Source organism: Opisthocomus hoazin, chromosome 3 (genome assembly GCF_030867145.1).
Source record: "Opisthocomus hoazin isolate bOpiHoa1 chromosome 3, bOpiHoa1.hap1, whole genome shotgun sequence".
In the NCBI taxonomy this organism is placed as follows: Eukaryota; Metazoa; Chordata; class Aves; order Opisthocomiformes; family Opisthocomidae; genus Opisthocomus; species Opisthocomus hoazin.
Genome location: NC_134416.1, coordinates 97,102,938 through 97,125,302, shown reverse-complemented (window position 1 = coordinate 97,125,302; position 22,365 = coordinate 97,102,938). Strand labels below are relative to the sequence as shown.

Here is a 22,365-nt window from a genome sequence, read left to right as displayed (position 1 = left end):
ACTGTTCATTTCCTAAGAATCTTGCCAAAGAAGCATTTAGAAGGATTGCTTTTTCAGCGCTAGCCTCTAGAGTATTTCATCATGTCAGCCAACCGTTCCACAGAAGTGTAAATTAGTGGCAACATACCTCTTACAAAAGTCCCTTTTGGATTTTTCCCATTTACCTTACCTGGAACACAGTGTGTCTCTGGGGAAAATTAGTCAGAAGCATATAGTTGGCTGTCATTCATTCATACAAAAGACATCAGAGTTCAGCCTGTAAAACCGGAGAGGGAGAGAAAGAGGAGTGCTCAAGTCTTTCTGTCTGTCCTGCTTAGGTGGAAAACTTAGCTACTGCGGGGCCGAAGTCACACAGAGCCAGTGGCACTGGCTTGAGGACTGCGCTCGGCCAAGATTTGTATCTCTGCAAGGGGACCATAGTGCTGTGCCTCTTGACAGAATGTGGTTTCTTAAAGCCACGTTTATCTCAGGGACCTTGTCTGAAGTGGGTTACCATCCTCCACAGACTCTGGTATTCAGTAGTTGTCCAGACCAGGAAGGAAGCACTTGTGCTTGTGAAACTGTGCTGGAAATAATTCAGCTGTTTTCATGTGACGAGAGGCTTTTGAACCAGACTACCTGAAATTGGTTAGGTACCAGAAATATTTCCCTGTTGGCGAAAGAAAAGAGAAGGAAAAAGCCATGATCAAGAAACTTTCTGTATGGCATAATCTAAGGCTATTTGCCTAATACTGGCAACAGCAACAGGGAGATTCACCATATTTAGGAAGTTTAAATAAAAAGATTATAACTCTGTATATACCTTGATATCGATTACAACATCATCACAGACATCATCACAAAAGACAGCTAAACTTGAGTATTCATTTCAGAGGCTACAGTCTTTTCCACGAATGGTTTGAGTACAGTTTTGTGCACTCACTAGTGGTTTAGGCATCTGCAGATTTGAACTCTTATCACTGCAATAGATGGAATTATCTATACCCCAGAACAGATTGCCTACAGCAGCTGCAGGTATTCTATATCTAATACATGGCCTTTTCAGGAAGAGACAAACTGGAGCGAGACAGATGAAAACATTTGGAGCCTCAGGTGTTCAGGTCAGAGCATGTTGCAAGAGAGAGATTTGGCAGATAGCAGGGATGGAGAAGTTGGTATTTTCTACAGCTCTTTGCTATGTTGACAGTGCAGCTTTAGTTTCAAAAATTACACATGTCTCAAAGAGTAGAAAAGAACAGTAGGAAAAATGCTCGTTTCTGGTATGGGGATGCAGTTTCTTTTGAAGTCTTTGCTTATATGGTCTTTGGAAGGAGAAAAAAAAAGTCAAAACACTGCAACAACAAGACTATGCTTACATTTGAAATGGAAGGATTTCACCACAATGACCTGATGTTATGCTGCCTGGTTTGTTCGTTCAGAAAGAGCGGTGGTAGAGCTGCTCTGTAAGTGGATAGAGCGAGATTTGGAGGGTACGTTGGAGACGTGTTCCTGGTTGGCCTCATTGCCATGGCCCTGTCAGCACACATCAGCCGTAACCCATAGGAACCAAATACTTGTGAAAACAAGTCGCATCTCATCCTTCACGCTTTTTGAATCTAATCTTGTTTTAACAGCTTGCTGGGTGTACCAGATGATTGATGCTGTCACACTGCAGATAAAATTTATCATTCTGTCATTTTTATTCAATATTTTAGAAGGATTTTGGTGCAAGCTGGAATCTGAAGCAATGTTACACCTTTTTTCTATGGTTCGTCTTAGTTATAAAAATAATCTGTCTAATTCTCAGTGATTCACTGGCAGACATTTCCTAAGTATGGACCTAGAATGAATTAGTAGGTTAGTTGAACCTAAATATGTCTTGAAATACATGTGCTGTATTTCTTTTTGAATATGCTACAAGGAGATATAAATGATTATAGCATCAGCACCTTGTGGAGTACCTGAAAGGAGAATGGTTATGTTTAGTCACGTGCATATTTGGCCTAGTTCCGTAATAAACATCGTAGGATAATATCGGCTGTTCACAACGATTACGTGGGATATAGTGAAAAGCTCATTACACTGAAAAAAAGTTTGAGCTCCTGAAACTTCAGCATATCATAATGTCAGTTTTTACCTGTAAAGATGGCCTGTAAGGACTGTGCTTTGTTCAATTCGGCGCTGAGACCTCAAAGCAGCATTTAAATGGTCTTGTATTGTCCATGATTATTAGCACGTCATAAAATTATTCTAAAAGGAAAGAGACTGACTTCTGGTATAGCAGGAGTTCCATTATGTACTTTAGAAGTAGATATTTACCTTATATTTAAGTCTACTTGGCTTGAATTTATTGTCCATATGAAATTATGAATTTGCCTGTGTCACAAGTTGCAAGTTACTGCTGCTGAACCCAGAGAAATAAGGTCCAGGTCCGGGTGAAAACAATGAGAGCTGGACTTGCTTGTTCCCTCAGAATGTGGCTGCAGAAGACTACTTTTGGTACACTTCCAGATGTGCTACATTATTTTCTCTTTCTGTGTTTCAACAGGCCTTGAACAGGGGCATCGCTGCTGTCAAGGAAGATGCTGTGGAAATGCTGGCCAGCTATGGGCTGGCATACTCCCTGATGAAGTTCTTCACGGGTCCGATGAGTGACTTCAAAAATGTAGGTCTGGTGTTTGTGAACAGCAAGCGAGACAGGACCAAAGCAGTTTTGTGCATGGTTGTGGCTGGCGCTGTAGCTGCTGTATTTCATACCTTAATAGGTAAGGTCACTTCACATCTAATAAATATGTCTTTTAATTTCCTTCCCTCGCCTGTTCTTCAAACTCACTAATCTGTAGGCAGAAGATTTCATTTATAAGTGCAACAGGAGATGCAAAAGAGGTTAAATCTCTTGGGCTGGTATCATGCTCATCCACATAATTTTTGTTACTTTTTAAAGAGGCTGTTAAGTGGCAGATTCCACCTCCAGGGCTCTCCTGCCTGGCAGCAAAAGGTGGTGCTGATCTCTTTCAGTCAAGTGTGCGAGCAAAGCTTTGGCAAGGTTGACAGGTCGCATGAAGCTGGTAGCTCAGTCTTACTGTTAGGTAGTGATGATCAGCTAGCAGTATCTGCACAAATGGCACTCCCCTGTAGCTGTCCCTTTGCTACTTAACTCACAGTACAAAACTCTAAGCAAGCAGGTGCCACCATCCTCATTAAAATATCAGGTACAACTCTCTGCTAGCACTAGTCATCATCCACTTCTGTTGAATAATTAATCTGTAAGGGAAGAAGTAGTTACTAAGAGCACTTTATGCCAAACTGAGACCACCTCCCTGAGCATACTCTGAAGCAAAGAAAATACACAAGCAGATATGAACTGAACATAAAAAGGAAGGCAGCCACAGGATCTGCCGGTTCCTGAGAGCCTGGAGAAATGTGATACCAACCCAAGCATCAGCCGGTACTGCAGCAATAAAAAGCCATGTGACCTGGAAGACTTCAACTTCATCCTCTCCAAGAACTGCACCAGATTCCCTGCACCTTCTGGCTCATTCCACAGAGCTGAAGCCTCTGGATCTCAGCAACGAGAACAGGAGATGCTGGAGGAAGAAGCAGAGAGTGCATTGCATTCAGCAGGTACAGTCCTAAAAGCTAGGAGCTCAGAGGGATGGGAAGAGGGAAGTAATGCAACAGCCTATGGAGGCACGTGTTGGTTGACAGGCAGTAGGGTTGAATTGGATGACCAGCAGTAGGGGGTCATTCTGTCACAGAAAGATGGGAAGCGTGAGTGTGACAGCAGTATCCAGAATTGCTGTGAAATTATGGAATGGCCTGGAAGTGAGGCACCATTCACTGTTGGGCTGTTAGTATCTCAAGAGCAGCATGTGCTGCTGGTCAGCATGCGGTTCCTGCCCAAGTAGGTACAGGAGCCATCTGGTAAATGCGAATGCCCCTGCTCTTAACCTTGAACAGGCTGCCAGCTATATTCACCAGCTGCCCGTGCCTCCCAAGCACTCCAGTTTGATTAACCATCATGTGTGTTATTCCACTGCCGATACAGCAGCCCTATGCTGTTTACCTTTATTCCATGTTACTGTCGTAATAAATGCTTACAGTAACGGCTCACTAGCCGTGGCAGCTCTGTGCCAGGGATAAACTGTTGCTGATTTTTTAAGCTGAATCCATGCATTCAAGTTAATTTAATTCACTAGTATCGATTGGTCACTGCTTCGATATGTTTACAGTTGAGGCTGCTTTATTGAGTCAGTATTCTAAACTTCAGGCTGTTTGTGCATTTGGCTCTCATATTTCTTTGCTTCTGTCAGCCCCCAGAGCTGCTCTTCTAGTTGCTGGCTTGTTTTCCTGACAGTGCTGGTTGAAGTTTTTGGCTTTGCCAGCTGGATAAAGAAATATTTTCTAGACATCCAACATTTTATTTTAAGCTATAACTATCAAATTTCCAGGTGAAAGACATAGCTGGATTTTCCATGTGGGAATTTTTATTAAAGAGAGGTGTTTGGGGCAACCATTTGAAAACATGCCAGAGATGTTTCTTGCCTTTGCCTGGAAATAGAGCCCTGCTGAGTTCAGAACCTCTGAAATGCCCTCTCTGCAGATATTGGGGAAAAAAAGAAAAAAGAAGACTGTACTTGCCATGCTTTAAAGTCCTGAATTAAAGGGCTTCACACAATCTTTCAGCTGCTTGTGGTGGCAGACTGCAAAATATTTTTTAGTATTTTAACTTGTCTATGCCTGAAAATATGTAAAGGCCACAGCAGAGACTGGCAGAGTGCCTGAGAGAATGGAATTAGTCAGATTCTCGCACCAATTGCCTGGGTGATGTTGCCAAGTTTTATATTCCAAGTTTCCTTTGAACATGCTTCACATCCTGATTATTCTTCTCTGACCCACAGATGCACAACCTGCCTAGCAGGAGGGAGAGAAGAAGTCCAGTGACAGACAGGCAGCCTCCTAGGACCTGCAGCTACTCCCCAGCAGCTGCAAGCCTATCACAGACTATCTACAGGAGACAAAAATACAGGTTACTGATGCTCGGCAGATGAAAACCAGAAACAAACAGCACTCAGGGGACTGAGTTTCTTCCACATGCCTTGTATATGTGGCTAAGGAAGGTGACATGACTGTCTGCTGTGGACTCTTGAAGCCCAGGAAGGAATGGGGAACAAAAAGCCCAGTGAAATAAGGAGGAGTACTCAAAGTCAGAAGGAAGAAAACAAATGGTGGTAGAAACATGGTGACCACAATGAATCACCACATTTACAACTGTGATAGACACAGTCTGCACACACAGCTCTTCACAAACAGCAGCCTCTACTTCATTAAAATACCAAAACAGACCGTTTCACCCACCTGACTCATGCTTCATTGCTCCAGCACCAGCTCCCTACTACTGCTCCCGCACCAGGTCTAGGACAGTTCTCTCTGGGAGTGACTGGCTGAGCCAAACCACTGAAATGCACAGCTGCAAGCTCTGGGTCCCTAAGTCATCACCCCACCACATATTCCCATGAACATCCGCAGAGTCCTCACCAACAGTTCCTATCAATCCCCTCTACAGGTAGCAGTAAGAACCACGAGACAAGCTGACTTGACCAAAGGGATTTGAAACCATATTCTCGCCCCACTTACAAGGCTGCTGCAAACCTTGGTCAGCACAGTACTCCTGCATTTGCTGTTTCAGTTGTGAGCTGGAAACAGAAAATAATATCCTGCCTTCCTCCCCTTGTGCTATTTTGAGGGCAGCTACTGCCACCAGTTAGGGTTTCCTTGTGAGAAGTTCACTATGTAGTCAGGGTCTAAAGCATCTTGTTATTTCAGAGATTGGCTTTTGGTGGGGATATTGGGCTGTAGGAGAAGGGACTGAAGATGCTAAGCCTGTCTGTGCATAATTTTGACATCTTACTAAATTGCAAGCTTGACAGAGGAAAGAAATTATTTGTATAAAATTATGCTAATATAATGGATTTCATGGTGTTACTGGTAAGCCCTCCATACTAAGTGAGTCCTTTTAACACCACTGTCATGAAGGGCACGCACATTTTCTTTGGCAATAAATCAGCACTGTCCGGCCCTTCACTAGTTTACTGAGAAACAGTGTGCTGATAAAGTGTATTTCCTTTTGCGTATTAATATTACTTTCTGCAGCTCTCTGATGTTCTGAAAATGAACAGACCGAAGTTCCTTTGGGGAAACATCCTCTTTGCTTAAGTAGACATCCGTAACTGGTGCCCACTGCAAGTGGTTAAAAATTATATGATGGATCGTTTGTCATTACCAGGAAAAACTGGTTGGAGCTTTAGTAAGCAGGCGAACCTATAGCAGACTGGATGGTCCAGACATGCTAATCATTTAGTTCGTGCCAATTTGTTACTGACAGGCTAGTGGGCATGGGCTGCTCCCTGCACAGATTGCACAGGGGAAAACTTCTGCAGTTGCTAGTAATTCCACTGATTCTTTTGAACTTCCCACATGCATGGTCACTGCATGTACGTGAAAGATCTGCATAAGAAGCAAGACACTGGTGTAATCCCACCACTTCCAGTGTAACACTGCTGGAATTTTCTAGAGAATAGGAGTTACAGAGTGGCTTATAACAACCTGAGCTATTTTGTCTAGTCAGTCATATTCTGACGTGCCCGCTATACTGGCTTGTACTAAACATTTTGCCCTGGAAAAAGATGATAGCACAGGAATAAGAATCAGGATAAAATCCAGGCTTTCCTTTTTTTTTTTCTTTCTAAAAGATGATAAAATGTTATTCATTAAAAATATGTCGAACTTCAGCATCTTCAGATGGCCATTGCTAAAGCAGTAGCATGCTTCCCCAGCTGCCCCAACCCTTCTCACACAGCAGGGGCAGTTTCTTATCAGCAAGGTATTCAGGGCAAAGGAAGAAGGAAGAAACCCTATGACCAAAGCATTTGTGGATTTTAGGATAGCAATGATTGGTTTTTAGTTAAAACAGGCTAATTTTGAGACTTAGGAGATGTTGGCCTACCTAAAGACACTTCAGAGACCAACGGTCATTGACAGATTTGAGAAAATCAAGTAATGCAATTTTGGAACTAGAGCTTGGCACAGAAAAAGATGATTGCAGTAATCAGTCTGCATTGAGATGATTCTATGCTGGTTTTATTTTAATTCATTTATTACTATGAGCAAAAAAATTACGAAGCCTAAAATACTGTGATCATCTCAGCTTTCACGAGGGGTATGCAAGCTTTTGCTTCTGCTGCAAGTTGGGCTAATCAAAGACATAAAGAAATCTATGTACCCTGTGCCATTTCTAAATGAAGATTTGCCATTCGATTTTGGTTTTTTGCAAATTGACATTTTCCTATTTGCCCAAATTACTTAGCTGAACAAAATCTCTGACCAGTACCAGTTTTAGCCATGTGAGCCATCTTTCTGACAGCAGAATAGATTTTTACTTCTCAAGTCTCCAAGTTCATTTTTAAAACTGGCAGCAAAGTGTGAAAATGGAATGCATCTAAAAAGAACACACTAAGCTTTTTTTTTCTCCAGTTAAGCTAATATTGACGTATGTAGCTCTGTGTCTGGAAGTAAATGGTATCATTCCTGTGAGGATTTCTTTTTGTTTTCTTTATGATCTAAGTATGACATGCAGGGTAGTAGACAGCCCAAAAATGACTATGGTACAGCTATTTGTTTTGAGACTGCTGGCGTCATTAAGAGTGTGTTCAGTTGTTTTAAGAATGTCTGAAATTTGCGTGGTGGTAATCAGCTCATTGCAGAAATCGGTGTAGGGAAGAGGAGATCCAATTAGGTATGCAGTTTTCAGTGTCATTTCTTAATTTTCTGGGTCTTAAAACTCAAATAGAAAACCCAAAAGTAAGAATTCCTTCTTAAGTTCTGTAGCAAAACTAATCCATAAACATATCAAAATAAATGAGGTATTAGAGGAGAGCAAACAGGCAGCTTGTCTTGGAGTTCTCTGTTTTTGTTGAAATGATGCAAGGAATGGGAAGAGCCATCTGCTTTAGATCCGTGTAATACTCTGCAGCTCTGTTGCGTGTTATTAATGTTGTACCATGCTTCATAATAAGTTTGTAAGGTTGGCCAAGGTGAAGTTCTAATTGCATCAGCAATTGCTTTATTCACAGCTCAGAGACACATGCCTGTATATTTGTCAGTAAATCTCAGCTTGCCAAGTCCTTCTTTCTGAGGATGGAAACGTTCACTAACGTCAGCAAAAGTGATAGTGCACGCTCACTGACACAGGGAAGAAGTTGGTTGACTGTTTCAAAACTAACTTTACGATTATAAAATCAAAATCACATTAAAAAGTGCAGTTAGGCTTTTTTTGGTTGGGGGGAGAAAAAAGAATCTCACAGGTTACAGAGCACAGGACTGATGTCCCTAGAGATCCTAAAAATGTGATCCTGTGGTCTGTGACGGTGAAAGTCCCTTGAGAGTGCCCTGCCAGTGAATTACAGCCCTGTGCTGAACTGTCTGTTCCTAGAAGTGAGAGTAGTTCAGCCTCTGGCTGCTCGGATTCTGTGATTTTTCTGTGAATTTAAATTTAAAAAAAAAAAAAAAATTTAAACATCTCAATGGCTTCTAGACCCAAAAAAAAGGTGACTTGTTATTCACTTTCTAAACATGTTAAAAGTCTGCTTTGAAGCAGGAGAAGCCCAGCAGGTGAAGTGCATGGAGAACGGAGGGTGACTTATGCAGCGTGCTGTCTCCCCAGCGCCGTGCTGCTGGTGGGGGCCCCTCCACAGGAGCAGGTTCCTCAGCACCTGGGCTCTGGTTCTGTCACTCCCCATGTGGGGAACAAGGCTGGTGCGTTTCCCACAGCAGTTTTTAAGTTTTTGTGCAGGAGAAGTGTAAAGCAACTCCAGCAGCACCTAAGAGACAGCTCAATGACGCTGGCCTTCACAGGCGGCTCGCCTCACGTGCCATCCAGATGTCTTCTCCTTCATTCAAATAAGTTGATTCTGAAACATCCATGTACTGCCCTGCCATAAAAGCAGCTGTCCACAAGGACTTACCACACAAAAATCCATGCATAACAGAGAAATTTCAAAATACTGGGCAAAAATTGATGTGTGGATATTCATGCAAAAATGAAAAGAGTCTGTGCTTGGTGTGTGACTGGACTGCAACAAACACCTGAGCAATTAAAGAACTAAACTGGCCTCCCTGGACTCAGGAGGGGCTGGAATCCTGTTGCAGAGATTTTTCCTAATCCCGTTCAAAAGGAAACAAGGCTGGGAGTGCCACAGGAGTGTAGCTCAGCAACTTGGGGATTAGTGGGTGAACTGAGAGACTGCGAGTCTAACAGTCATAGTTTAGATGAAAGACATATAGACAGGGACCAGCATAGGGAAAGGGGGAGCTTTTAACATTTTAGCATCTTTTGGGCAGTCCCGGTTACCTGGAATGAGGCTCATGCCTGTTCCCAGTGCTGTCATAGCACCTTCTTTTTCACTACCTTGTTTACTGTCTTGTTCAGGCTGAAAAAGTCCTTTCAGTCCTATTAACCATTTAACTGTTGTATCCCTAAACCAGCACAAAGCAATGATGACTTAAACTCCTCTTTAACTGATTTCAAACACTGTTTATGAGTTATAAGAGTTAGTTTTAGGCTAAAAATATTCAACAACTAGTGTTAGCATTTGTCAATCCGATTATGTGACCCACATGCATGAAAAGGATAAGTTCCCTGAAATACACTACATGAAGGTCTGTAAACAGAGTTGTTATAAATGGAAAATCAGATAGCTGTTCACATTTGAAATAATTATCTTAGAAAAGGCATTAGTGGAAGAGATCTGAGGTAAGATTCCCCAGGCACAAGTAATTCTGCCATTACTTGTGCTGGGAGGTTGACTTTACAACCTCATCATTTTTTTAACAGCTATTAGAAGAGTACAGGGGAAGCTGTGTAATGATATGCAGGTCTAGAACATAGTTTATAAAAGGTTAAAAACTATTTATATTATTTAACTGTGCATATTATGTAAGTCCCCATATTTCAGAGACTCCTGACGTAGCTAGCTCTTCGTTATTCCTGGGCATGGGGAGGGCTCTGGGGTTATTAAAACAGCTGGAGAACACGGGTACTAACAGAGGCGTAAGCAGTTCCTTAGAGAGACGTGTGGCGAGTCCCTGCATTGGTGCTGACTTCAACCCAGTGCCTTGGGAAGAGAGACCTGGCGAGAGTCGTGTTGCCAACACTAAAAATTCTCATCTCGGGTTGAAGCAGGATGGCAAAATAACATACTGGCGATCGGAAGTGGCAGCCCCCTGGTTTCCATTGGTGCCCTTTTCTGACTTGTGGCTCCTGAGATGCCGACTCCAGATAAGGAGGGAAACTAAGGCTGGGCGAGGCTGCCCCGAGGCTGTCCAGTGAACTGTGCAGTGCCCTGACAGGTCCCAGCGGAGGTGATCATTAGGCGGAGTGAGGGAGAGGCGTAATGAGTGCGATTTGTTGCCCGCCTTCACAATGCATAGTTTGCTTTGACAGCTTTGGGCAGGTTTACAGGTCGTGTCAAGAGAATGCAGTGACAATGGATGGTTTCAGCATTTATAAGGTACTAATACCTCATGAGAACAGCTTTTCTAACAAAGAGCCTTGAGTTAATGAAAGAGCAGTAGATTTTCTGGAGTACCAGTGTGTTCATTTAGCAAGCAGGTGTGGCACTTACTATATCCATCTCCCAGCCCAGCCATTTGTTATCACTCCTCTGCCAAAGGTTACTTGAAGAAGAACCCTGAGAGCACTCTTTAGTCATAAGCAGCAGCTGGTGAGGCTGTAATATAATGAAGCCCCTGCAGCTGTTTGCTAAGTGAATGCATGTCTGAGCTCCTATGTGTCATAGTCTTTCAGGTACTTGTAACTATCATCTCACCCAGAGTCCATGTGTAACCTTTATTATGGGTTCCTATTTTTGTGTCTCTACAGCATATAGCGATTTGGGGTATTACATTATTAATAAGCTGCACCATGTGGATGAATCAGTGGGAAGTAAAACTCGGAGGGCCTTCCTTTATCTTGCTGCCTTCCCTTTTATGGATGCCATGGTGAGTGCCTGATTCAGAACTGAATTTTGATATGAACGTTTTTGGGGGATTTTTTTGTAACCTTAGTTTGGAAATTCTGTTACCTGATGGGGAAACTGGAAGCGTGCAGAAGGAAGGTGTGTCCTTTGCAAGCAGTAGCTATGGATATACCTGAACACATCATCTCCTGCTACCAGGAAAAAACATCTGGGTGGACTTTGAACATCCAGAGGTCATGACAAATGTAAGAAAACTGAGCTGCCTTGTCAGAGTTACTGTATGTGTATGCTGGAGAGCACTGGTGATCCTGTGACGAGCTGTGCCATTTGTCTGCCTGTGTCCTCCCATTCCAGTCTGTAGTGAAAGAGTTGGATTTGCGTTGCATTCCCAGGTCACCTGCACAGGGAATAGGCTCAATACTTTCTCAAAGCAGGTTTGTTGCAAAGATATTTCTTACCATCAGTTTTTGCAAGCAGAGTCCAGTGTATCTCAAATGCAAGGGCAAGAGAGCCACACATGGAGCTAGGCTGCTGCTCCCGAGATCACCAGGCTTACTGCTTGTGGAGTAACAAATCACAGCATAAAAATACGGCAGCACTCTCTAATTCCTTTACTTCAGTGTAAAACTGGTAAAAGAAAGCCTTCTCATGGCATCCACCACTTTCTCTACAACTTTGTCCACCTGAAGCAGTAGCTGACAATGAAAAGAAGTTGGATCATTAAATTTTCTTTTCCAGGCAGGACTGGGTATAACTCAGTGAGCCACTTCATATTACCCTTCAGAGGTGCATCCAACTGGTGGATGACAAGAAACGTTTTTTCTCTCAGATTATTTAGTGTGATAAGTGATCCTGTGCCGCATCTGTTTTATAAAGAAGGGCAGTTTCATATTAGATCTGCTCAGAAATTTCTGCACATTCTGTAAAATTATTTCCTTTCTCCGTTTCAGCCCTGGCAATGAGGAACTGAACAGTAGTGCTTTCCCTGCATTACTGGCTTAACAGGTTCACACCAGGTACTGCTGGTGGAAAAGTGCTTTGTAAGGTGTTTGTGTACAATGTAACAACCAGAAAACAGTATTCTGGGACCAGAAATCATTCACGAATATTATAATCACTTCCCTCTAAAGTCTTCTCTGCCTTTTTTCAGGCATGGACCCATGCTGGGATTCTGCTGAAACACAAGTACAGTTTCCTAGTGGGATGTGCCTCCATCTCAGATGTCATAGCTCAGGTAATGCCTCCTCTTAGCAGTCACTGTTTCCTCTGTGTTACAGACTAGATGCTTTCATAAGCAGGGACTCTTCTGAGCAGAGACTGTCTTTGCTCTCTACCCTGAACAACACACCAGAGGAAGTAATCGTGTGCGCTGTGCTCCAGCTGTTTCCGCATCGTGCGGAGACTGCTTGCTGACCGTTGTGGTTTAGGCTTATCTCACTTGTCTGGGTCAAGGCAGTTCCAAAGCAAAGTCAGGAGAAGGCAACCAGGACTGTCTGGGCTAGGGTCATGTCTTCCAGCACCCCCACAACCCTGTTTCAGAATGGCTGAGAAACAGGGCATATATACACGTGTACATCTGGGAAAAAGAAAGGTCGGGCAAAGAGACTGATGGCACCTGCCAAGCCTGAGGCTGATGGAGTTCTTCAAAAGAGACTTTTTCCACCCTGTGCGTTCTCCTCCGCGCTTCGCACAGTTGCCCTGAAATCCTGAGTGGGGCTTGTAGGTGGGGAAGTGAAAGCTTGACTCTGCAGTTCACCTGGCAGTTTCACACATGCTGTCTAATCTGGTGAAATGCAGTAGTGTAAGCTGTCTTCTCAGTGCCGGTATGGCACTGTTCTTGTTACTGGTCCAAAAGGTGAGCTGCAGCAGAAGGGATCTGTGGTGATAGCCCCGGGGGGATGTAGAGACCAAGTGTTGTTTGAACTGTCATTTGTAAGGGAGGTGTTAATTATCCTGTTGCTTTGCGCTAGACATATTTAAAAAACAACATTCATACACATTGCTGATGGCCAGTGTTGCAGTATTTGAGAACCAATATACAGCCCTCTTTTTACAGCATATATAAAAATATTACGAAATGGAGAGTCCCAGCACCTGTAAAACAATTGCTGTACTGCCCCATTACCAGCTGAGTGGTGCAATGACTGGGTAAGAAAGAGGATAATAACAGTACAACATCAAAGGAAATACGAAGACAACAGAACTTACTTCAATTTTCCATAGCATTTTCCTCCCACTAAATATGAGCAAACCATAAACCAGGTTGAACCATTCAGTCACCTGCTGTTCCATGTTTGTCAGGTCTGGCCCTCTATGGTGCTGCACTGAATCCCTAAAGATAATTCCAATTGCTGTCAATGACCTTAACCCTCAGGATTTGCTCTTGTTCTGATGTGACCCACAAAGTTTGCTGACCCTGGATGCATGTCAGGTCATAAACAGCTAAATACAGAAACAAATTCTTATTTTGTCCGTGGTAGACATGCCCTTTTCACAATGGTTGGTGAGTGGGGTGCCAGGGTTGTGAAGAATAAGACACCTGTCGTCTTCTCTCAACAAAATATTGCAGAGAGCAAGAGCAAATCCAGAAGACAAGAAGTTGTGACTCTCCATACCCCACAACTCCCTACATCTACTTCTGCTCCCTACACAAGCAATAGCTGCACAGGCAGTGGATAATTCTCCTTGGGTAACTTCATATACACACTTTTTTGTGACTGACTTTGCTTCTGTTTACTGGAAAACATTTCTTTTGTAGGGTTCAAAAGAGCAGTTTGGCAAACCTTCATAAACGGCGTGGCTTGCCTAATAAACATTTGCACGGTGTGATTTTTCTGAAGTATTTCTTGAGCTCTAGCAATGGAGGAGAGAACCCGCAACTGAACAACAAGTTTTGTGTTTCTTGTAGCTCACTTGAATGCCAGCATGTCCCAGCAGGGTTGTCCTGGATTCTGCTGTTCACAGCACCAAACATTGTTGTGCCCCCCCATCCAGAGACATTTGGAATTTAACAGGCATGCCGTCAGCTCTGTACTTAACGAAGAGAATAATATTGTGTTCGTCAATTCCTTTGCATTTTCTGGCTTGAGCATTTAATCTTACAGACTGAATTATGAGCTGTTTGTTAGCCCAAAAGTTTCCATTTCAGTTACGTTAATGTAGCACTCAGCTGAAGAGAGAATGATGAAATACTGAAATTTCACTCAAAAAATTAGAAAACTAGGATGACATAAGAGTTCCTGCTCCTAAATGCTGAAGTGAATACTTTAAAAAACCTGCCTTTATAGTTGCTGCTATCCAGCCCCCCCCCTCCAAAAAAACAGTAGGGCTTAGAAGGTGACCCTAGAAGCATGTCTGCAGCCTCAGTGCGTATCAGAATAGCACATTCTCCTGGAAGGGGTGGCACTCGGCCACGTGCTTGCTGCTGGACCTTGCCAGACTTTCATGCTAACCTTCTCCTATTTGTGGCTCGTGGTCTGACACCTGCCCGTACCTTCGAGTACTGTTTGATGGAGCTTCTGTATGATGTTAACTCTTGTTCTTCTCATTCGTATGACCGAGTGCAGGGGAGGTTCTGACTAAAGTTTCAAGTGCCACAAGCTGAAAGTCAGATAGATACTGTAGTCATGCGTGGTTGTTGGTTCAGATGGACTGACTTGGAGTCAGGTGGGAGATATGTTTGCCCTAAAGAAACAGAGAGACAAATTACTAATCTCTTCTTTGTTTGCCCTGCAGGTTGTTTTTGTAGCCATTTTGCTTCACAGTCACTTGGAGTGCAGGGAGCCTCTCTTGATCCCAATCTTGTCCTTATACATGGGAGCACTTGTCCGATGTACCACCCTATGCCTCGGATACTACAGGAACATACATGACGTCATTCCTGACAGAAGTGGGCCTGAAATGGGGGTGTGTCTTATTACTTTGTGCTTTTTCGAATTCGATAATTTCAAACTTACTTTTTGTGTTGTAATATTGTATTCAACCACTGTGCGTGAAGGGCCTCCTCCCTCCGTCCTGCAGGAAAAACCATTTTTTCATTTAAAGAGGCATCGTAGAAACTACTCCAGCAACAGTGCACAGGAGGCAATGCTGCCCTGGATGCTTCCTACCCCAACCGTGCCCCTTCCCGTGGTACGGATGTGCTGTCTGCTGGGCACCTCTGTGCTGAGCTCTGTCCTGAGCTGTAAGACAGCACAGCATGAACTAAGTGGACATCTTATTTCACAGGGAAGAAGGTCTCAAAATTTCTCCTGTCATATTGGTTTTCACATAGCTTAGTCTGGTAGCCAGAACAAATTATGCAGATATCTTATGCATTATTTATTGAGATCCATGACACAGCTTCCTCTGAATCAGTCTTACTAACACGAGTGACAATATTTTAGGCTTCTCATATTGAAAACTACTGAAACGAATGTACCAAACTGATAATGGGTGGGAAAAGCAAAAATCCTTTCTCTGTGCTTTCAGTGCAGTTTTGCATACTTTTTTCCAAACCTACTTCTTCTTTTTTATTTTTTCCTATGTGTTGCAGGGAGAGGCTACAATAAGGAAGATGCTGAGTTTCTGGTGGCCTTTGGCGTTAATTTTGGCAACTCAGCGAATAAGTAGGCCCATCGTCAACCTTTTTGTCTCCCGGGACCTCGGTGGCAGTTCTGCAGCCACAGAGGTAAGAAAGCCAGTGCTCCCCATTACTGCAAATGACCATTTACATAGAGTTGCCTCTGTGTTTCTCTTCTTAGCCGTGTTGGCAAGAAGAAATTGGCCTAAGTACCTTCCTATTTAGTGCTTTTTTTATCCTTGCAAAGAAGACTGTGTGGACTCTTACCATAAGCATTTCTGCCAGGCCTAGGGGGACCTCGCCCTCAACAAGACCAGTAGAACTTTTTCTCTGGACAGTTCCTGCATCCCAGGTTTTCATGCTCTACACGTAGGTACCTATGCTCCGGAGCATTCAGATCCCAGAGATTTGAGGACAGTTGTCAGTAGTCCCATGTCACGCTGTTTCATGTCTTGCATATTTATGGCTGTGCAAACTGATGTGAAACTATTGTTAGCTGTCAGTGCATTGCACAGAATAGGGTAGAGACATAAGGAAGGACATAAAAAAAGATCTGTCTCCTGACTGCAATATGAAATGCACCCTGGTTCTCTTGAGGAATTTAAGATTACTCTGATGATAGTCTCCTACAGCTGATGGGAGCTAGACTGCTGATTGTAATGCAGAGCCTTCACCAGTGCTCACCATGAGCTGACCTTAAGAAGTCTGAGGGACCTTTGCTGCCTGTTTCAGTGGGAGGATGTCAAGATCTACATAGTTATTAGCAAATCTCTCTTGTTTTTTTCTGTAGGAAAAACAAAGCTGTAAGATACTCAATGGAAAGGAAAATTCAGGCAGCTGATGCCCAGCAGACGTTCTCTCAGCACTGTTTGTCATATGTGACACTGTGTATTTCACTAGCTCAGGAGTTGCCAGTGACGGCAAATAAACAGCTGTGGAGAGAGAATTTAGGAAATGTAGCTCTTCTACATGTGTAAATCAGAGATCAACGTGTGCATTAATAGCAGTTTCGGTACAAGGGAAGACAAAGCATGTTAGCAGAGATCAGTTTTGCATTTCTTGGTGACTTTTGAGTTTAGATGCATCACATTTCATGGCTAGCCAACTGCATTTTGTTGCTATTAGGATGACTCCAAATACATATCATAGCTGGTGGTTTACTGGCCTTTTTACGCCAACAGTAACTGTCACATTTGAACTTTCTCTGAGTTCTGAAATAATTGCTTCTGAAAAGGGAGGTGCTGGCAACACAGATAACATCAATGTCTGGAGCATCAGCATACATGGGAGTTTTATAGGTCCCCTGTTCAGTAATATCAGCAACTTTCAGCGTGGGTAGGATGTCCCTGTGAAGGGCCAGGGTGTAGCATGCTCACGAGGACAGCAGATCCGCTTGCATTGGCGAACTCCCACTGCTTCTGTTGGACTGCCAGCACAGTGATGATGACTGGGGTATGTTTTTTGGTGTTGGCTTTGATGGGGGATTTTTTCACCTGTCAAATACTTCTGTTCTAGACATTTAGGAAAGCTTTCATGCATGTATTTTGGGATTCTAGCAATTGGGGAAAAATACTGGAAGAAAAATCACTGCTAAAAAGTTCAATAATTCCAGTGGATAGCATACAAAATGTGGCAGTGAAGTATTGTTTTCTTTAACAGTTACTGTGTCTTTGCAGTCTTGTTGGACTTGACCATGAAAATAAGCAAAATGTCTTTTATATTCCATATTTGATTTAACCTAGTTAGTTTTTGTATAGATGGAAATTTTGCTGAAAATATAATAATGAAGAAAGTTGCAATTAAAAAGGGTACTGTCTTACAATTCCGATTTGTTTTCTTTGAACGAATTTCTTTTTCAAGTTACACTAAACATTAAAGCTGCAAGATTAGCAGTGAGGAATCTTTCCCCCTTTCTTCCGCTTTCTGGATATGACAGCTTTCCCCTCCTCTTTTTAGACAGCACCGGGAACAAATTAGCTTGGTACATGGTCCTGTGTTTGTATAGATCTTTAATCAAGCAAGGACAGCAATTACATATGGAAGAGGAAAATGGGGTCAGATAACCAAGAAAACATACATCAAAACTTTAGGAGCAAAACAGAGACAGGAATAGTTAAAAAAGGTCTTTCTTAACACTACCACTGCCAGATATAAAATGAATCTGAATGAGGGTGGATTGTAACAGATCTGACCCTGCGGACGAAAGGCAGCCAAACACTCGGGTTTCTGGAGTTAAGAGAGGCGGGCAGTTCTCAGTACAGATGTGCACTTCGGCTCTGAGGGCTAGAAAACTTTGGGGTGACAGTAGATTTCCAGACAGCTGCAGGAATTGCTCCCGAAACACCCTTCCTGCGTGAAGGACATGAAGTACATGTATTTAGACTTTCTCTTCAGAAATTAGAAACATTAGTAAAATCTTTCATACATGACTGTATAGAGGTTTTTTTTATGTCTTTGATGGACCGCTTGGACTGTACTTGTGAAAGTGCAAAAGGGCCATGTTTTAAATTGCAGGCAGTGAGTTGTTTCTCGTGATAAAAATGATCATCTGGAATTATTTTTGTCTGTTTTTCACTGATTAACACCAAGGTGGGGAGAGCGTTTGTCTCATCAGTGCCTCCTGCCCCAGAGCAGTCAGTTTGATGTCCAAGGTCAGCCAGCCACTGGGGCCTACTGTTTTGTAGTCGATTTGTCTTTCTTAAAACAGTTTTATTTACAAATAACCAAGTAAAATGTATCTAGATTAAGATTATGAAATATGATACGAAGCTGCCGTGAGCTGTAAGGCGTTCTGCTGCTTGGGTGTTTGTAGGTACAATAACTCCGGAGCAAAGTGGCAGGGAGGTATTCGGCTGGCTGAGGGGCACACACCAGCTCAGGTTAACTATTATCCCAAAGTCTGAGAGGGGTGGCGAAACAAAAAAGCTGAGTAATGATGCTTTGTGGTACGAAAGATTCCCTGAGCTTAAAATTCTGGGCCGAATGATGGCCGCTGACGGGCTTCCTGAAACAAAGAGCTCCCAGTTGCCTGCCTGGTGCCTCATTGCGCCAAGGTCGGTGTGGTGATGTGGATGGGAAATGGCACCCTGTGTTACTTTGACTGTCCTGTTCAAAGATCTGAAGTTCGTGCTTCATTGTCTCTTTTCATAGGCAGTGGCGATTCTGACAGCCACGTATCCTGTGGGACACATGCCGTATGGCTGGCTGACAGAGATCAGAGCCGTATACCCTGCTTTTGACAAGGTGAGTGCCCATGCTGGGGGTGTAGTAAATACCTTCGGCGTGGTTTCACATCCGTGGGCCTCCTCTTTCTCTCTGTTGCAACACCTTAAGTGAAGGATGGTTTCAGTGGTGTCAGAGGAATTTCTGCCAATCAAATACGAAGAAAGTTAGTACGTGGCTCCATAATCAAGTGTAACAGATTCTTTAAAAAGTAAACCAACCAAAGATTAAATAGGGCTGTATTAATGGCCATCTATTGTTTTGCTTCTCTTCTGCATTTCATACCTATTGTTCCTTGTCCCACTGATAAGGTTTTCTTAAAATCCTGGTTAAAATGAATTGGATTTTGATGGCTTCAAGCTGTTGTTTGAGTTATGATTTTAACCTTACCTCTGTGTTACAAGGTATTAAGCTACCTTTTGAATAGATAGGTGATGTATTTTTAAGGATTAAAAGATGTCCTCAATAACTAACTAACTATGATGTAGCTACTTAGCTAATAAAGTGATTTCTCACAAAGCGTCCAGCAATGAGTGAGCAAGCTCACATCTCTTCTCCAGATTCTGCAGTATCTCTCAAATGGGTTTGGGTTTGTTTGCTTGTGCTAATATTTAGCAAAGGTTGTTTTATAGACTGACAGTAGCACAGATAACATACATTATTTAGTAGTACTGACTTAGCTGACCAAGATTATGGAGATTTTTGTTGGCAAATCATGTAATTATGTAAGAGTGCAAGTACTGGAACGGAATGCAGTGTAAATACATAACCAAAATTAATTTTATTTAGAGTCTTTTTTGCTCTGTTTTAGAACTGGTGCTTACTAGCCCATCTGTTGTGCGAAGAACAGTCGCGTCCTGTGATAGTCCAATTCAAATACCAGATCCTCTCCTCCCCTTTATTTACCAATTAGTAACTGAACTTTCTGGTTCCAATATTGATGAAAAATTTGCTTGCCTGCTCAGGGATGTACTTAACTGAAGCAAGCCCCATTTGATATGTTCCACCATATTTCCAAGGAGAAATTAAAAACAAAACAAAGAAAAGGCACATCAGTCATAACCTCCTAACCTACCTGTGTACAGCTAAATTCACCTGTCAGGTAAAATACAACATGCAGACTTTCTCAGAGGTCATGCTGCTGAAAAGGAACTGCAGATGCAAAACCAATAAACTGCAAGATAAAAACGGTTTGGGACAGGAAACACAGGAGCTGATAACCTCATCTGTTACGAGCTACAATCAAATGCACTATTGCCAAGCAAAATTAGCAGCAAAGATGACTCCTAAATTCAGGTCTCATTTAGCTGGTGGAAGATTTGCTGAATACTTTAGTGGTGGCAGGATTAGACCATGGTTTGTCTGTCCGTTTGTTTCAGTTAAAAGGCTTCTTATAGAGCCCTTGCGGAAGAAATGTGAGGAAGAACAAGCTAGAGTAAGGCACAGATAGGTACAATTTATCTAATTGCTGAAAAAGTATATAATAGGGATTTTAGTTGCGTGTTTTAAGAGCAGTTTGGCATAAAATATGCTAAGTGATGTAGCAGCAGTATGAAGTGTATCTCATCCTGGCAACCGTGTGTGCAAATGCCTCCACCGTTTCCTTCAGACAATAAATACCAGACCGGAAACCCACAGTGGGTTTTTTTTGAATCACAGTGAGAATTGCTTTACCCTTGGTCACACATCATTCGCGTGTCACCATGCCTTTCAAAAGCTTTGTTTCCTTGAGCTGAGGCTTTCAGAAGAGTCCAGACAAAACCACTTTTTATTTCCAGGCTCTACAAAGCCTCCATTGTGATTTTCAGGTGCTGAAACAGTTTCCATGCATGCAAACTGCATTTTCTTTTGTCAGTTACTCAGAAAGCTGGTGATGCTGATGGCCATCAGAAGCATGCTCTGGTGCCTTAACAGGCTGATGGGATTTGGGATCCAGAAAGTATGCCCCTCTTCAGTGGCTCTACTGGAGAAGTCAGATTCTTGTCTTCACAAGGAAATAAGTTACCTCTGTTCACATTTGCAAGAGGGATGCAGAGTCCTGCTTCAGTCTTTTATGCAACTCCTTGTCCAGAGCAACCTCATGGCCTAGCAGTTAGACTCAGGTTAAGGCTTACTACTGCTTTGCTGGAGGAGAGCAGGCATATCCTAGTTCTGTGCTCGGTTTGCTGTTTTATACGGTGATAATGCCATTATTCTTAATGGACTGTGCCATCTGGTTCAGAGCAACAGCACCGACTGTGAGAGGACTTGTGAACACTGTTTGTCTGATTAGTACACAGGAAGGGATACTCTTTTTGCTCCATAGTCTGCATAGTGTTTTGATCCAAGAACTAAACAGTTTGCAAGAGATAGAATAAAGAGTACATGGCCAAGAGTCAGAGCAAGGGCAGAGTCAGCAGCAGCAAGGCAGGAATGAACGAGGGCCCTTTTTCTTCACAGCCCTTTTGGATGGCTGGATTTGGGTGTACTTTCCTTCTGCTCTGACGTTTTAGCCTTGTTTGTTAGAAAGTTTAGCCATGCAGCAGAGTTAAACACTGTGAGTAACAAAGTATTTCTTCAGAAACACAGGAAATAAGAATAGACGCATGAAAAAAATGTTTACTGGGAGTTTTCATAACCTGTTCCCAAAAAGGGCAGGCATGGGAGTAGCTTCCAGCTTTCAGGTCTAGGTTGCCTACCTGCACCTTCGTGCACCCGAACTTCCAAGCAGATACTTGGACAGGAGCGTGGGGCTGTCCAGGTGCCATCACTGCACTGATCACCACAAAAAGCTTTAAATTGCAAAATTCCATCAACTACTCGAATGTGTGTGAAATGGTGTACACTTCACAGAGCTTATGTTGGGTTTGTCCACTCCCAAGATGTATTTGCATGAGTTCCTATTTCTCTTATGAGTAACTTCAGTAAAGGAGGCTGACCGCATGCCAGGTGCTGCTGATCTACCTGAGTTACATCAAGGATGAGTAAATGTGGTACTACATCTCGTGGTACAGGCGTTATCAGTGTGGCCACATACCCGTGTATGTCAGACAGCCCCAGGGTGAATGCAATAGATGACCCAATGGCCTGTTGCTACAGGGCTCCTAACGGTGCCCTGCTTTTGATATCCCATCCTCTCTTTTCACAGACCATTTAGTTTGGTTTTATGTGTTCCCCGAGGACAATTTTAAATCTTCAGCTTCATTTGCTATATTAGACATTTGAAAGAGGGCTTTTATTGTTGTTTTAAATAAAACCTCACTACCATGTGAGGACGGAGCCCATGTTCAAGGTGGAACATCTAATAGTCCTAATTATGTTCTGTTCGTTAAACTGCATTAACGGAGCCAGCTGTTCCAGGAGCTTTGTTTATATTACCTACTTGCCTAATTGAATCAGTAAGAGTCCTTGCATTGGCAAATGAATTTGTTACCACTCTGTGGTAAAAAGGAATGGAATCCTATTTTTCCTGTGAAAACAAGCTGCAAACTTTAAGGTAAAAAAAAAATCACGTAGAGTTTCCTTAGAAAGAGCTACCACCCTTTTTCAAAGCTGAATTCATTAAATAGGACTTAGTGCTTAGAAAAG

The 22,365-nt window shown here is 42.8% G+C and overlaps 1 protein-coding gene across 1 annotated transcript in view; it reads left to right on the top strand.

Moving 5' to 3' along the window:
- ANKH (ANKH inorganic pyrophosphate transport regulator) overlaps positions 1-22,365 on the top strand; it is a 103,551-nt gene that overhangs the window by 55,729 nt on the left and 25,457 nt on the right. Inside the window, exons 2-7 of the mRNA XM_075417115.1 lie at positions 2,528-2,744; positions 10,919-11,037; positions 12,166-12,249; positions 14,751-14,921; positions 15,550-15,684; positions 18,727-18,819. Coding sequence (XP_075273230.1) covers positions 2,528-2,744; positions 10,919-11,037; positions 12,166-12,249; positions 14,751-14,921; positions 15,550-15,684; positions 18,727-18,819 — 819 coding nt within the window. The remainder of the gene's footprint in view (positions 1-2,527; positions 2,745-10,918; positions 11,038-12,165; positions 12,250-14,750; positions 14,922-15,549; positions 15,685-18,726; positions 18,820-22,365) is intronic.